Source organism: Chelonoidis abingdonii, chromosome 7 (assembly GCF_003597395.2).
Source record: "Chelonoidis abingdonii isolate Lonesome George chromosome 7, CheloAbing_2.0, whole genome shotgun sequence".
Lineage (NCBI taxonomy): Eukaryota > Metazoa > Chordata > Testudines > Testudinidae > Chelonoidis > Chelonoidis abingdonii.
The window spans coordinates 11745133-11760578 of NC_133775.1; the positions used below are offsets into that span (position 1 = coordinate 11745133).

General features: G+C 40.7%; 1 protein-coding gene across 2 annotated transcripts in view; it reads left to right on the plus strand.

The window, feature by feature from the left end:
* Positions 1–12850, plus strand: part of ZYG11B (zyg-11 family member B, cell cycle regulator) — a 34328-nt gene extending 21478 nt beyond the window's left edge. For both annotated transcript variants that reach the window (XM_032768412.2, XM_075067616.1), the window contains exons 6-14: positions 1227–1291; positions 2561–2660; positions 2751–2801; positions 6763–6924; positions 7030–7077; positions 7771–7968; positions 8071–8123; positions 9897–9994; positions 11580–12850. In XM_032768412.2, coding sequence (XP_032624303.1) covers positions 1227–1291; positions 2561–2660; positions 2751–2801; positions 6763–6924; positions 7030–7077; positions 7771–7968; positions 8071–8123; positions 9897–9994; positions 11580–11770 — 966 coding nt within the window. In that variant the 3' untranslated portion in view covers positions 11771–12850. The remainder of the gene's footprint in view (positions 1–1226; positions 1292–2560; positions 2661–2750; positions 2802–6762; positions 6925–7029; positions 7078–7770; positions 7969–8070; positions 8124–9896; positions 9995–11579) is intronic.
* Positions 12851–15446: the final 2596 nt, after the last annotated feature.

The following is a 15446-nucleotide window of genomic DNA, read 5'->3' on the forward strand; positions in this document are numbered from 1 at the left end:
CCCTGAAGCTCCCATTGGCTGCAGTTACCTGTTCCCGGCCGATAGGAGCTGCAGGGGGGCAGTGCCTGGAGGCAAGAGCAATCCATGGAGCCCTCTGCCTCCCCACCGGGGGCTGTGGTGCTGGCTGCTTCTGGAGAGGGCGTGGGGCCCACAGCGCTATGAGGGCAGTCCTGCGGGCTGGATCCAAAGCCCTGAGGGGCTGGATACAGCCTGCAGGCTGTAGTTTGCTCACCCCTGCCCTATTCCAACCCCTTTCCCAAATCCACATTCTGGCCCTGCCTCTTCTCCACCTTGTCCCCTGAGCCGTGTCCCCACTATCCTACCCCCCCTCTCCTTCCAAAAGTCCTAAGCGCTGGGAGGTAGGCGAAGGAGCAGAGATGCGGCTTGTGAGGGGGAGGGGAGCTTGGCTGCCAGTGGAGTCACTGCCTATGGAGGGCCGCAGGAAATAACTCCATGGACCGTGTGTTTGAGACCCCAGTCTAGACAATTTTGCTACAGACCTGTTTTTCCAAATATTTTGGGGGTATTTCTTTACCCAAGGCCACTTCCAATGGTTTTCTAGTATTTTCCTGTGTTGGCAACAAATTAACCATTTTTATCGTATGGATTTTAGAGATCATGAATGATTTGTAGATCTCATTAATTGTGATAGGAGAACTGGCCTGGAGTGCTCTGTTTTGGGATATAGCTTTGAAGAAAGTTACGGATTTTTTTAAAACTGTTTCTCCCACCTTATTGGACCATTGAGTTTAATTGTAAGAAGAAGAAATGTTCTAGGTGCAAGATTATAGTACAGCCAGTTATATCTCTGTAGCCATGTCTGCCTGGCTCTTATTAAGTTGTTGACCCTGCCCGTTTGGAGGTCAATTATTAATAGTCATTGTAAGAAACCTTAATTAACAACAAGAAATTGACATTGTACAACTTGACACCACTTTCACACCAAAAAAGCCTTTATACTTTGTATTGGGTAAAGAGACCATGCGAAACTTGACTCCCCAGTATTGTATGGCACATTTTCTCTAGTGAAGAGGGTGTTATTGTTATGTAAAGGACTTTGCTTTGTTCTAGAAAAATGTGCGTGTTTTTGATTTGACACTTTTCTTGTTTAGAAGTGTAACCATTTACAGTACATGATCCATCAAACGCCACAACTCTGATGTAACAAGGAAGCACTTTTGAAATTTTTGTATTTTTCTGCTGAACACTTTTTTGATCTCATACAGCTGCAGAAGAACTGCCTTCTTTCACTATGCAGTGACAGGATCCTTCAGGATGTTCCATTTAACAGGTAAATTTAATCCTGTTAATTAAAATGGCATGTAGAGTAACATATCAGTGGGTTTTGGTGATGGTTTCTTAATCTCCTGGATTGTAGAATTTATTTTTGAAATATGCTAATTGTTGGCCTAGTCTCAGGAAGAATAGAACTCTGCCATTTTGGAGACCAGATATTGATTGATAGGATTAGATTCTGATGTCAGATCCCATAGTAACTCCCGTGTGTATACATGAAAAAATTTTGGGCCCATAATTCACAATTATATGGATTATAGGTCTGAAAAAATCATTGTCTAGACAAAGGAATTGACTTCAGTTAAATTACTCCAGCTCTACACTGGTAATAGAGGTCAGAATTTAATCCCCAGTTTGCTGACTCTCTGGAATTGGGAAAGTGAAGTTTTGTCATTTTGCAGTGGTCCCTTTATTTAGAAACGTTGTTTGAAGGCTTTGGAGGGTTTGCATCCAACATGCCTAGGTCAGATGATGAAGGATAAAGAAAGTGAGGGGCTATCTCTGGTCTTCAGCCAATTCTCCTTCAGCTCTTTACAAAAGAGGACCTTGTGCTTTTATATTAAACGTCTAGTAAAAGAGACACTGGGGGAGCAGATCCTGAAATCTGAGTAACCCCTGTGATCTTGGCCTAAATGAAGATTTTATATTTTCTGTAGCAGGCTAGCAAACTGTAAGCTCTTCACATTTTCAGTAGACAGATTTCTGTTGGTGGTGTTCCTTGGCTTACCAAAAGGCTGTTGTAAAAGCTGATGTTGAAACTTTTCTGAGGGTATGTCTGTGCTACCCACTGGTTTGGCAGGTAATTGATCCAGTGGGGGTTGATTTATCACGTCTAGTCTAGATTGGTATATAGACCCCCGAGCACTCTCCTATCGACTCCTGTACTCCACTGCTGTGAGAGGCGTAGGCAAAGTTAACGGGGGAGCGGCAGCAGTGGATTCACCACAGTGAAATAGGTCTAAGTACGTCGACTTCAGCTACATTATTCATGTAGCTGAAGTTGCGTAACTTAGATTGATTCCCCTCTCTGCCCCCCAGGGTAGACCAGGTCTTTGTGTTGCTCTGTAAGTTTCACTCATTATGTGGGTCTGAGACTAGCTTTGACTGCTCTTAATTCCAGTGTTCACTTCCACCTGCTTGGGACAAAGCACAGAGCTTCCGATTTCTACTGCATAGGGGATCCTGGTCTGATGTGTGGTGTGTATGTTCTGTTTCAAAGGCTTATGCAATTTCTGTTCTGAAAATAAAAACTGTTAACTTTCAGATTTGAAGCAGCCAAGCTTGTTATGCAGTGGCTATGTAATCATGAAGATCAAAATATGCAGAGGATGGCAGTGGCTATAATCTCCATTCTAGCTGCAAAGGTACAAGACTTATAAATGTATAAGTGCTGAAGTATAATTTCTCAGGTCCTGATGAATTTTCTCGTATTCACCTAATGTTTTTGTTTATAGCTTTCAACTGAGCAAACAGCTCAACTTGGTGCAGAGCTCTTCATTGTTAGGGTAAGTCCAATGCTGTCTCTTACAAATTGCTACCCTGGATCTCCTATTTTAAATCATTTTGAAATTGACTACAGTTAGATGTATTCTATTAAACTCAAAATAAGCAGTTAAATTTTACTTGTGTCAGTACTGCTACCAGGAAAAGATTGGCATTCCAGACTGTCAGGAAAGGACTCTATCAGGACTGTCAGGAAAGGACTCTGGCTTGAGGCCCAGCTGAATAGAAGCTAAAGTAAATAACTTGATTGCGTCAGGACTTAAATGACTGCAGCATGGATGGAAAACTCAACTCTTGACTCAAACTTTTTATTATTTGCAATTAACTTTACCTTCAAAACAAGCTCCCTTGGACATGTTTACTTTGCCATTCAGGTACAATACATAAGGCCACGTGGTGTCAGCTGGCTGCAGCAATACTTAGAGGTTAAACTAGGTATCACACACCTTTTTAAAAAAGTTTAACATTTTTTTACTGGAGTTTGGAATAAAATTGTGACACTGAACAAACTATCAGAAGTCATTGTTTGTGGGACCTGGTTTCAGGGCAGTTTGATGGGCTTCAACTTCAGGGCAGTGGAAATACACATTTCAGAAATGACTCTCTCAATTTCTTGAGAGAAACTATAATGCAAAACACATCTCTGATGGCACCTTACTTGTGACCAACCAGTATATCAAACTACATTTCCTTAATGTCTGTGCAGGATAGATGTTCAAGAGGAAGCTATTGATCAGTTGTAAATTTAATTCTCTTCAGAAGAAATTAGGTGTCTTAGTGGAATTCATTGCAGAACCAAAAAAGTCAGACTCTTGATCCAGTTTATTTGATGCAAGTCACTAAAAGTAGTGGCTACTAGTTATTAAACACCCAGAAAGAGGTTTAAATTAGTATTTAATATTTTCCCCTACTAGACTTAGTTTAATGTGTTTTTCTGTTTTTTAAATGTGCAATAGAATATTTAAGAAAAATTGCCACTGCTTGAAACAATCAAACGGAGGTGGTCGTCTTGTACAGTTGGCCCATAACAATCCTGCAAGAGGTTTAAGAGGTAGAGAGATGGAAAAAAAAACTACAACCCATAAGCATGTAGGAACAAAATTAAAAAGTGGTACAAAACAAGATTAAACTAGCTAGGGACAAAAAAAAGTTTTCTTGTTACCATTTACAAATACATCAAAGCAAAAGGAAGACCAAGGACTGGTAGCCCCATTACTCAACAAGGAGGGAAAGGCAATAACAGAAAATTCAGCAATTTTTTGCCTCCTTTTTCACCGAAAAGGTTAGTCGTGATTGGACATTTAACACAGTGAACATCAGTTTAAAGGGGGTAAGATCTGAGGCTAAAATAGGAAAAGAACAAGTTAAGAATTACGTAGACAAATTAGATGTCTTCAGGTTGGCAGGATCCAATGAAATATATCCAGAATATTGAAGGAACTGGCAGAAGAGACTTCTGAGCACCTAGTGATTATTTTGAGAGCTCATGGAAAGATCCCAGAAGACTGGAAAAGAGAACATATTCTACTTATCTGTTTAAAATAAAAAAAAAAAATGACAACCGATGGAATTATAGATCAGTCATTTTATCCTCGGTACCAGGAAAGATAATAGAGCAAATAATCAAACAATCAGCTTGTAAGCACCTAGAAGATAAGATGATAAGTGACAGTCAACATAGGTTTGTCAAAAAAAAATTGTCAAACCAACCTAACATACTACTTTGACAGGATAGCAAGCCTTGTGGATGGGGGAGGAAAGCAGTAGATGTAAATCTTGACTTTAGTAAGGTTTTTTGATACTATCTCATAAGCAAACTAGGGAAATATACCTTAGATGAACCTACTGTAAGATGGATGCACAACTGGTTGGAAAACTGAACTCAGAGTAGTTATTAATGGTCCACAGTCAAGCTGGAAGGGCATACTGAGTGGGGTCCCGCAGGGATCTGTCCTGAGTCTGGTACTATTCGATATCTTAAAAAATGATTTGGATAATGGCATAGAAAATACACTTTCAAAGTTTGTGGACAATACCAAGCGGGGAGGGATTGCAAGCACTTTGGAGGACAGGATTAGAATTCAAAATCATCTTGGCAAACTGGAAAATTGGTCTGAAATAAATAGGATGGAATTCAATATGGACAAATCCAAAGCACTACTCTTAGGAAGGAATAATCAATTGCATAAATACAAAATGGTAAATGACTGCATAGGATGGAGTATTGTAGAAAAGGATCTGGGGTTATACTGGATCACAAACTAAATGTAAGTCAACAATGTAATACTATTGCCAAAAAAGCTAACATCATTCTGGGATATATTAGCAGAAGTGTTGTAAGCAAGACATAAAAACAATTCTTCCACTGTACTCAGCACTGCTAAGGCCTCCTCTGGAGTATTATGTCCAGTTCTGGCCACCACACTTTAGGAAAGCTCTGGACTTCCTCAGATTTGTCCAGATAAGAGCAACAAAATCATTAAAAGTCTAGCACCCTGTCTAGACTACGCGCCGTATCGGCGCGTTAAAATCGATTGCTCAGGGATCGATATATCGCGTCTGATCTGGACGGGATATATCGATCCCAGAGTGCGCTTAGATCGATTCCGGAACTCCACCAAAACAAACGGAGTTCCGGAATAAACATGGCAAGCCGCGCACATCGATCCCGCGCGGTGAAGACGGGTAAGTAAATCGATTTTAGATATTCGATTTCAGCTACGCTATTCTCGTAGCTGAAATTGCGTATCTAAAATCGATTTTCGTGCATAGTGTAGACGTGGTCTAGGAAACATGATCTACAAGGAAAGACTGAGGGGGTGGGGCGGGAAGTGGGTTTGTTTAGTCTGGAGAAAAGAAGATTGAGGGGGGACATAAGTCTTCAAGTACACCTCTACCCCGATATAACGTGACCCAATATAACACGAATTCGGATATAACACGGTAAAGCAGTGCTCGGGGGGCGGGGCACTGCGCACTCCAGTGGATCAAAGCAAGTTCGTTATAATGCAGTTTCACCTATAACGCAGTAAGATTTTTTGGCTCCTGAGGACAGCATTATATTGAGGTAGAGGTGTATGTAAAAGGTTGTTACAAAGAGGAGGGTGATAAATTGTTCTCTTTATCCAGTGATGACAGGACAAGAAGCAATGAGCTTAAATTGCAGCAAAGGAAATTTAGGTTAGACATTAGGAAAAACTTCCTAACAGTAAGGAATGTTGAGGACTGGAAATAATTACTTAAGAAGGTTGTGGAACCTCCATAATTGGAGATGTTCTTTCATTTAAGAACATGTTAAACACCCGTAAGGGATGATGTAGAGCAGGGATAGGCAACCTATGGCACGCGTGCCAAAGACGGCACACGAGCTGATTTTCAGTGGCACTCACACTGCCCAGGTCCTGGCCACCGGTCCAGGGGGCTCTGCATTTTAAGTTAATTTTAAATGAAGCTTCTTAAACATTTTTAAAAACCTTATTTAGTTTAGTTATGTATAATAGTTTAGTTATATATTATAGACTTATAGAAAGAGACCTTCTAAAAACATTAAAATGTATTACTGGCAAGCGAAACCTTAAATTAGAGTGAATAAATAAAGACTCGGCACACCACTTCTGAAAGGTTGCCAACCCCTGGTGTAGATAATACTTAGTCCTATCTCAGTACAGGGAACTGCACTAGATGACCTATCAAAATCTCTTCCAGTCCTACATTTCTATGATGCTATGAATATGCTTGGATTCTTTTATAAAGAGAGCAAGCATAGGGTGTGTAGGAAAATAACTGGGAGAAATATACAGAAAAACTGACTGTGTTAATCACTAAGTTTATAAATCTCCATTCTATTCAGAGATGCAGTTACCCTATTCATTGCCCTAGTCTGTGCATAAGTAAACAAAGATGATATAGGAATAGAGCGAACAGCTTCAAAGCTACCTGTCCTTTTTGTTTTTCCTTTTTCAGCAACTTCTACAAATAGTTAAGCAGAAAACAAATCAGAATCTAGTGGATACTACACTCAAATTTACACTGAGTGCGCTTTGGAATCTCACTGATGAATCTCCAACCACATGTAGACACTTTATTGAAAATCAAGGTCTAGAACTCTTCATGAGAGTCTTAGAGGTGAGGACTATGTTTTATGGGGTGGATTGCATTCCTTGGTTCTAAAATTTCAGCATTAACAAACCATTATTTTGTGGCTTACATAAGCTATATTTCACTTTACAGTCTTTCCCATCTGAGTCGTCTATCCAACAGAAAGTTCTTGGCCTTCTGGTAAGAAGAATAGAAAAATGCTAAATTTTACAGAAATACAAGTTGTTCTTAATTGTCTCCCTCTTTAATTTCTATTTGAGAATTGGCTTAGAACGTACACTGTTAATTATACTTTATTTTCTTAACCTTTAATCTTACATACTGGGTTCTTGTGAGCGATGCATTTGACATCATGATTTTTAGACTACACTGCCAGTGTTCCCAAAGAACCACCTTATGTAGGAGTGGCTATTTAATAGTTATTATGGACAGTCTGAGCCTTCAGGGAAGGGTAGGGAGTAAGTTCTCAGATGACTTCAAGTACTCAAAAGAAGGTTAAAGGTTGAAAGTCAATGGGACTTTAGGGTCCTAAATCACACTGGGTAAATTCTCTAAAAGATCTGTTTTCGAAGTTTTTATTCTTTTTTAAAAAAGAGCATAAATAACTTAGTGATCTGTGTCTTAATGGTTTGAGGGAGTCTTTCATGGAAGGGAATGTTTTGAGATAGCAAGTGAAAGCCATTAACTTTTAGATAAATTCAGAGTAAAATGGGGGAGATTTTCAAAGGCAAGATTCACAATTAGATGCCTAGCTCCTATCTATGACTTTGAAATTTGCCTCTAATATCAATACATTTAACTGCGTTGAAGTTAGACACCCATTAATACATCCATTATTTCTGTTGATATCTTCTCAATTCTTTTTTCCTACAGAATAACATAGCAGAAGTGAAAGAGCTACATTCTGAGCTAATGTGGAAGGACTTCATAGACCACATCAGTAAACTACTGCACAGTGTTGAGGTAGAAGTCAGTTACTTTGCAGCTGGGATTATTGCTCACTTGATATCTCGAGGAGAGCAGGCCTGGACATTGAGTCACACTCAGAGAACATCTCTTCTTGAACAACTGGTACAGAAATAACTAAAAATATTCCCTGCTTTTGTGTTATATTAATGTTAATTGCCTATAAATAGCATTAAGTATTTCAGCACTTGGTTCTCTATCTTGCAGCACTCAGCCATTTTGAATTGGCCAGCGCCAGAATGTGAGATGGTTGCCTACAGGTAATTACTGCCTTGATTTAAAGTTCGGAAAATACTAACTCTAGCACCTTTCAGCTTGCTCTAAAAATTACAGATCTGTGCCTGAAGCATTGTAAGCTGACTGCCAAACATTGTCCCCATGAACAAAACCAGGCTTCTGGACTGTAACCTCTAGTATCTCACCTTGGACCAGGGTGGCTTGACTTTTGGGAGTGATGGGAGAATTGAGTCAGCCTGGGTCTTCTTTCAGAGCCAGATATAGGGCTGTTCTTTTCCTGTCTCCTACTACAACCAGCCTTACCTCTTTAGGTAAACTTTTGAATTAATGTTCAAAGGACCATATGAAGAAACTAAACAGCATATTAGCTATTGAGCTACAGTAATATCGGGTGGTATTGTAGGCCATAGATTCTGGGTTTTAAGGCTGGAAAGGACCATTAGATCATCTTGTATGACCTCTTCAATAACACAGACCAGGTACTCCTGCCTGAAAATAATGCGAGGCACCACATGCTGTGGCAGGGGTGGGAAAACTACAGCCCGTGGGCCGGATCCGGCCCCTCAGGGCTTTGGATCCAGCCCACAGGATTGCCCCCCCATGCCGCTGCGGGCCCGGCACCACTCTCAGAAGTGGCCCACGGGCGAGGGGTCAGAGGGCTCCGCGTGTGTTGCCCTTGCCTCCAGGCACCGCTCCCCCCGCCCCCAGATCCCATTGGCCGGGAATTAGGAACCGTGGCCAATGGGAAGTTGGGGGTGGGGGTACCTGGAGGCGCAGCAAGGGCAGTGCCCATAGAGCCCTCCGCCTCCCCTCCTCCAATGAGCGGCAGCGCTTCCTGGAGTGGCGTGGGGCTGGGGGACAGGGCAGGCATGCAAGGAGCCTGCCCTGTCCCCAGTGCGCGCTGCTACCACCCTGGAGCCGCTTTAGATAAGCGGCACCGGCTCGGAGCTTGAACCCTTCCTGTGTCCTGCCCTGAGCCCCCTCGTACACCCTGCACCCCAACCCCTGCCCTGAGCCCCCTCCTGCAGTCCGGACCCCTGCCCTGAGGCCCCTCCTGTACTCCGCACCTTTCCTCTGCCCCAATCCCTTGCCCTGAGCCCCTTCCTGAACACCACACCCTGTTCCGCACCCCAGACTCCGTCCATCCCGAATCCCAACCCCCTGCCCCGGCTCTGCATACAATTTCCTCACTCAGATGTGGCCCTCGGCCCAAAAAGTTTGCCCACCCCTGTGCTATGGCTTAGAGTCATGATTTACTGGTAAATAACATAAATAAACTATCTTAAGCACTGGGAACAAAAGTCAAATACTGCATCCAAGACTCTAACACAGCTGTTAGACCCAGAGTGGGTTGGGACCTTATTGTAATGGGGTTGCCAAGGCTGGTGTTTAGACTTGATGGGACCCAGGGTCGAAGCCCGAGCCGCACCACCCGGGGCCAAAGCCAAAGCCCAAGGGCTTCAACCCTGGATAGTGAGGCTCAGGCTTTGGCCCTCCCACCTGGGCAATGGAGCTTGGGCTTTGGCTCCTCTGCCCTGGGTAGTGGGGCTTGGGCAAGCTCAGGCGTTGGTTCCTCCCCTCGCCCACCCGCTCCTGGGGTCATGTAGTAACTTTTGTTATCAGATGGGGGTCGTGGTGCAATGAAGTTTGAGAACTCCTGCTCTAACATATCGCAATTGTTTTTCTTACCTAGACCCTTAACTAAATATGTAGTGAAGGTATGGGCTCGGTAGTAATGGTATCCAGTATCCAAATGAATTGATGAGCATCTGTATTTGTTTGTTTTTTATCTGTAGGTCTTTCAACCCTTTTTTCCCCCTACTTGGCTGCTTCATGACGCCTGGGGTTCAGCTGTGGGCAGTGTGGGCCATGCAGCATGTCTGCAGCAAAAACCGTATGTAAAGGATTAAAACCACATTTAAATTCCTTTCTCTTAACATATAGTCTACCAGGATAACTGAAAGAATCCAGGAAGTTTTAATGGTCTTCATCCTAAACTCTGGGAAAAGACATGTTAAGGTTTTGCTTAAAATAGGGGCAGAAACTCTTTTTTAAACTATACTATTTTTATCTACATGGATTTTGATATGCACATTAATTCAAAACAGATGCATGTTAAACAAATACTTCATTGGGCTTTCTAGAAATGCATTTTGTTCAGAAATTTCATTAATAAATAAAATGCAAAGCTATGGACAACATAAATTCTCATTAAATTTAAAGAAGAGCAAAGAGTATAGCAAGCAGTAATCTCCTGGGGTTTTATGGTCATCCTGGTTCTTCTTCGAGTGCTTGTTCATGTCAATTCCATTCTAGGTGTGTGGTGCCCACGTGCACAGTCGTTGGAGACTTTTGCCTTAGCAGTATCTGGCAGGTTGGCTGTGGTGCCCCCTTGAGTGCCGCACTCATTTGGCGGAATATCAGGCACCACTGACCTTCTTACTGTTCATGATGGCTGTTTGGAGCGCCTTGTCTTGCATTGCAAAAATATTAGCAGTTTTTTCAGCCCATTGTTCTGTCTCCTCTGTAGTTAGTTTTAGATACTTTACTTTGACCATTAAGTTAAGTGTTAGATAGTTTTAGTAGTTAGAGTCCTGACTGGGACTTTGCTGCAGTGCGGGGCATGTCCCGTTCCCTAGGCTTTAAGCCATATTCATTGTGTACCCAGCTGATGCCTATTAGTGACCCCCACGATAGCTGTTTGAAGTTTCTGGGGGAATCGCACAAAAAAGACAAGTTCAGGATCTGCAAGAACTTTCACCTTTGAACTCAAAAGGAGTGGGATATCTGCTTGAGGGCAGAGGGGTGTAGACCAGGCCTAAGAGTGCTGAAGTCATATGTAGTTGAAACGTGTGTTACATACCTTTTTAAATCAATAATACAAATGGTCAGAAATACGGAGTTTTGTATCGGGAGGAGAGGTGCATTCCTGGCAACTTACAGTAGGTACCATTTTAAAAAGTTGCATTTATCAATGGTCAGCACACTGGGTTTCTGTGAAATTTTTTCCTGTTTACAGAATGGGGCAATATTAATATTGTGATATCTCTGATACTATATCATGATAACTGATACATACTGCAGTCACCAATAACAGCAGTTTGTCTGTTTAGGTACTTACTTAGATCACATTGGCATGTGAATGCCAAAAATATTAGAGTGTATCATTGCAACACAAATGAGAGAGAGAGAGAAGTATTATCCGCATTTTATAGGGTGTCACAGGAAGTCAGTAGCAGAGCTGGGAATTGAACCCAGATGATATGAGGCATAGTCAAAGGTCTTAACCACAAGATCCTTCTTTCCCATTACAATGAAATTTTACTGAATGATAATGCAGTTTTGCAGACACTTTTTCAAATGTCCTAAACGTTGACTGGAATAATAGATAGGTGTTGGAGTTAACTCTGATCTAAGTGTATTTCACAATTGGTTTTCTTCTCTACAGACAGTTAACTTTTTTTTATATCTCATTTCAGCTGCCAGGTATTGCAACATGTTAATTGAAGAAGGTGGATTGCAGCACTTATACAACATCAAGGAAAACGGCCAAACTGATCCAGATGTCCAGCGAATTGCAATTGCCATTCTAGATAGCTTAGAAAAACATATTGTACGTCATGGGAGACCACCTCCATGTAAAAAGCAGCCACAAGCCAAACCATACTGAAAGCTGCAGGTATAAGTTTGTAAACCATCCTCTAATAATCCTTTATCACATGTGCAGTTGGAGTTACTTGTACTACAGTGGTCACCAGTGAAGTTATTTGCTAACAATTGTGGTAGTGGATACCACTTGTGGTAACTCTTGGGCAAATGTCTACTTTAATGACAACTTCTGAGGGGATCTATGATCAATGCTTGATCTAGTCATACCTGTAGGATTACTGATGACTACAGCAAGGTGGGACTTGAATAGTCTGGAATGCACATCCAAAAACAAACCTCTAGGAATATCTTGTTTTGTGACTTAATTGTGAGACAGAAAGCTTGTTTCATCCCTGTCATTGTTGAATATAGAACTGTTTACCAACTCGGTGTTTGGATAGAACTGTCTGCAAGAATGGTGAATTTCACAATCACAGCTTTAAACAAAAATTCATGCATGCACTCGTGTAACTAAGGTAACCAGAATGTCCTGTTTATGGGCCCTCCATAAACGCAACTAAGTCTTCAAAACTCCTTTTCATGGGACCTGCAAGCTGTGTCCTTTGTCTCTCCAGCACTAGACTGTTGTCTTTTCCAGCTGTTGGCTTCCCATGACTCATCTCTGCTGCCTCTGCAAGGTTAGGATTAGCACTACTTTGGTCCAAATGGGAAACACTGAATTGGCTGCTCTGAAGGAAAGCAATATAGGTACAGGTGCAGTGGGGGACAGGGGAAAGCTTGAAATACTAAGAGGATAAACTGAGTTTGACTTTCAAAACTTAAAACGAAGGTGTTTTAAGGAAGTGGTAGGAGAAGGAGGGAGCTCCACATCAGAGCTCAAAATGTTAGTTGAAGTAAGATAGCCCTTCTCATCACATGGAGCTGCATGTCCTGACAGGAGAACCAGGATATTCGGTCATCTTTTTATAACTGATTGATTGCTTTGCCATTTCTTGTACAAATTTTGTCAGTCTTGTGCAGTGATTTGTATTCCAAATGCATTACAGTGCAAAATATAACCCAACATCATATATAAGATCCTTTGTAAATTGCATTGTTGTGCGGAGTGTGAAATTTTACATAAAGCTGTCAATGGTAAAAACGTATTTCTTCCTCTGTTATTAATGAGTTTAAAAGCTGTGTTGAATGAAATGGAGATTCCACAGCATACAGATACTTGATTTAAATATAAGTGATGGAAACAAGCTACAACATGAGCTCAAATTCCCTTCATTTCAAAGCATTGTTTACTAATTCTCCTTGTACTGTCAATGGCTGTCTTCACATCTCCCTGCCAAACAATGGAACAGGACTCTGCTATTGTTGAACTTCTTGGCATTTTAGTTCTAATTCCTGAAGAGAGAATCGCTGTACTGTTTACCTTATGGGAAAGGGATGGCTGACACAACACCTCTTTACTTCACTATAATAGTTAACACACCATCCACAATCTTGAATAGTTTCATTACTTTGTGTGTTTTAGAAATATTAACAAAGTGCTTTAGTAATGTTACCATTATCACATTGCATAATTCTTCGTTTTGTACTCAAGGTATTATGTGGGTAGCTTCATTCCTCTACATACATCTGAATGTATGTAGTTTCCTTGACCCAAAAAGAAGTGAAAATTGTCGGACATAAAATTATAGGATTTTTTTTTTAAGTTCTGAAGAACTGTGTTTTATGGGCAGTTACTTTTACCTTTCAGACTAGAGAAGTCTTGACTTCTACTGTGAAAAGTCCATTGCAGGAAATGGAACACACAATCTGCCAATATCAGAGTTTATGAAAATGTTGTATCCCTTGGTACCAAGAGGTTTTTAAATGAACATATTAACCATTTGGAATGCTGTTTTCCCCCAGGAAGATGGCTATTCTGTACGCATTAGATTAAACTATACAAAGTCTGCTATCGTATATGACCCGAAATGGAAACTGGGGCACCAGTCTGGCTAGCTAGGGCACCACTTCATGAGATTATGGAACAAGCATAGTGCAGCCACGCAGAGCTGCCAGTAATGCAGTCTTTCATGGTCTTTACAATAGCCCATTCCAGGCTACTCTTCAGAGGTGTCTGATGGTATATGGATTGTATATGACTACAACACTAAGATGTCTATTTCACTTGTGATATTTGCCATATTATGAATGAATGATCTGTTAATGCCTTTATTCTAACTTAAATGTTTCTGTAAATGTATGAACTACTGAGGTTACCTTGATTGAAATTAAATGAGACGACTTACAAGTAAGTCGTTCAAGTAGATCTAAAGAATAGTGAAACTGAGTTTTTTGCCCAAAGACTGATTGTGCATGAGGAAGTGGCTCCTTATTCCAGTATAGATGTTTTATCAGTTTATAAACTATGTTCATAAAACAAAACAAAAACTTGTTTTCCAAAAAATACATTACTTCTAATAGAGGAACCAGTTCTGGTTTAGCTGACAGCATTCAACTGTTTTAAGTACCCGTTATTAGAAGCTAAAAGACAAATCATTAGCGTGTCTGCCTGTCTAATAGGATTTCATAATATTCTGAAACTGCTGTGATGGGAAGGTGATAGTTATACTTAGAGTAAGCATTAGGGATAAATGCTAGTATGTGAGATGAGGCTTTCTAACTGTTTTAAAAAGGTTTTGAAAGTTTATATAACTTAAATATTCTGCTGTACATGTTTTAAATTAAATGATACAGCTTGTGCTATACCTTTACCTTGCTTAGCCTGTGAAACTCCTGGGCCAAAATCTGCCTGGAGTTCCCATCACTGATGAGTCAAAACTTATTTTCTGTCACTATTGTGTGTAAGGTTTTATGTTGGTTTGTTCTTTTTGAAATGTCTGAATTTAAGCTGAAGAGTAGAATGCAAAGAGCTATGTTTTAAAAGACATCTTTAGCCATGGCTATGATCATTTCCATGGCTTTTCCCTTGCTATCAGTATTTCAGCTGGGCTTAGTGCTTTGTGACAGTTCTGGGCTGTTAGGATTGTATACAAACAGAGGTAACCTTTTAATTGTACAGTTTTCTCCCTAAAAGCTTTCTGAAGCAATTTCAGAATGTTACCTGTGCTACGCTTACCAACTGCTGTAATTTTCAAGATTAAATATACTTAAACCGGAAAACTGTTCCATGTGGGAATGGTGTCAGATCTGTCTTCGTTCAGAGTTGAGTCATATAGGAGAACTTTCATTCAATGAATATTAAAGAATGATGAACATTTAGTCAGGTTTCAGAGTGGTAGCCATGTTAGTCTGTATCAGCAAAAAGAACGAGGAGTACTTGTTGCACCTTAGAGACTAACAAATTTATTTAGGCATAAGCTTTTGTGGACTAAAACCCACTTCATCGGATGCATTCAGTGGAAAATACAGTAGAAAGATAAAGATATATACACAGAGAGAGAGAGAGAACATGAACTTGAATTAATTTGCAAACTGAACATCATTTAAATTAGGCTTGAATAAAGACTGAGAGTGGAGAGTCATTACACAAAGTAAAAACTATTTCCCTACACTAATTTTTCCCCTACTGTTGCTCACATCTTCTTGTCAACTGTTTGAAATGGGCCATCTGATTATCACTACAAAGGTGTGTTTTTTTTTTTCTCCTGCTGATAATAGCCCACCTTAACTTTAATGAGACTAATCAATTGGTATGGCAACACCCATTTTTCAGTGTGTGTGTGTGTGTGTGTGTGTGT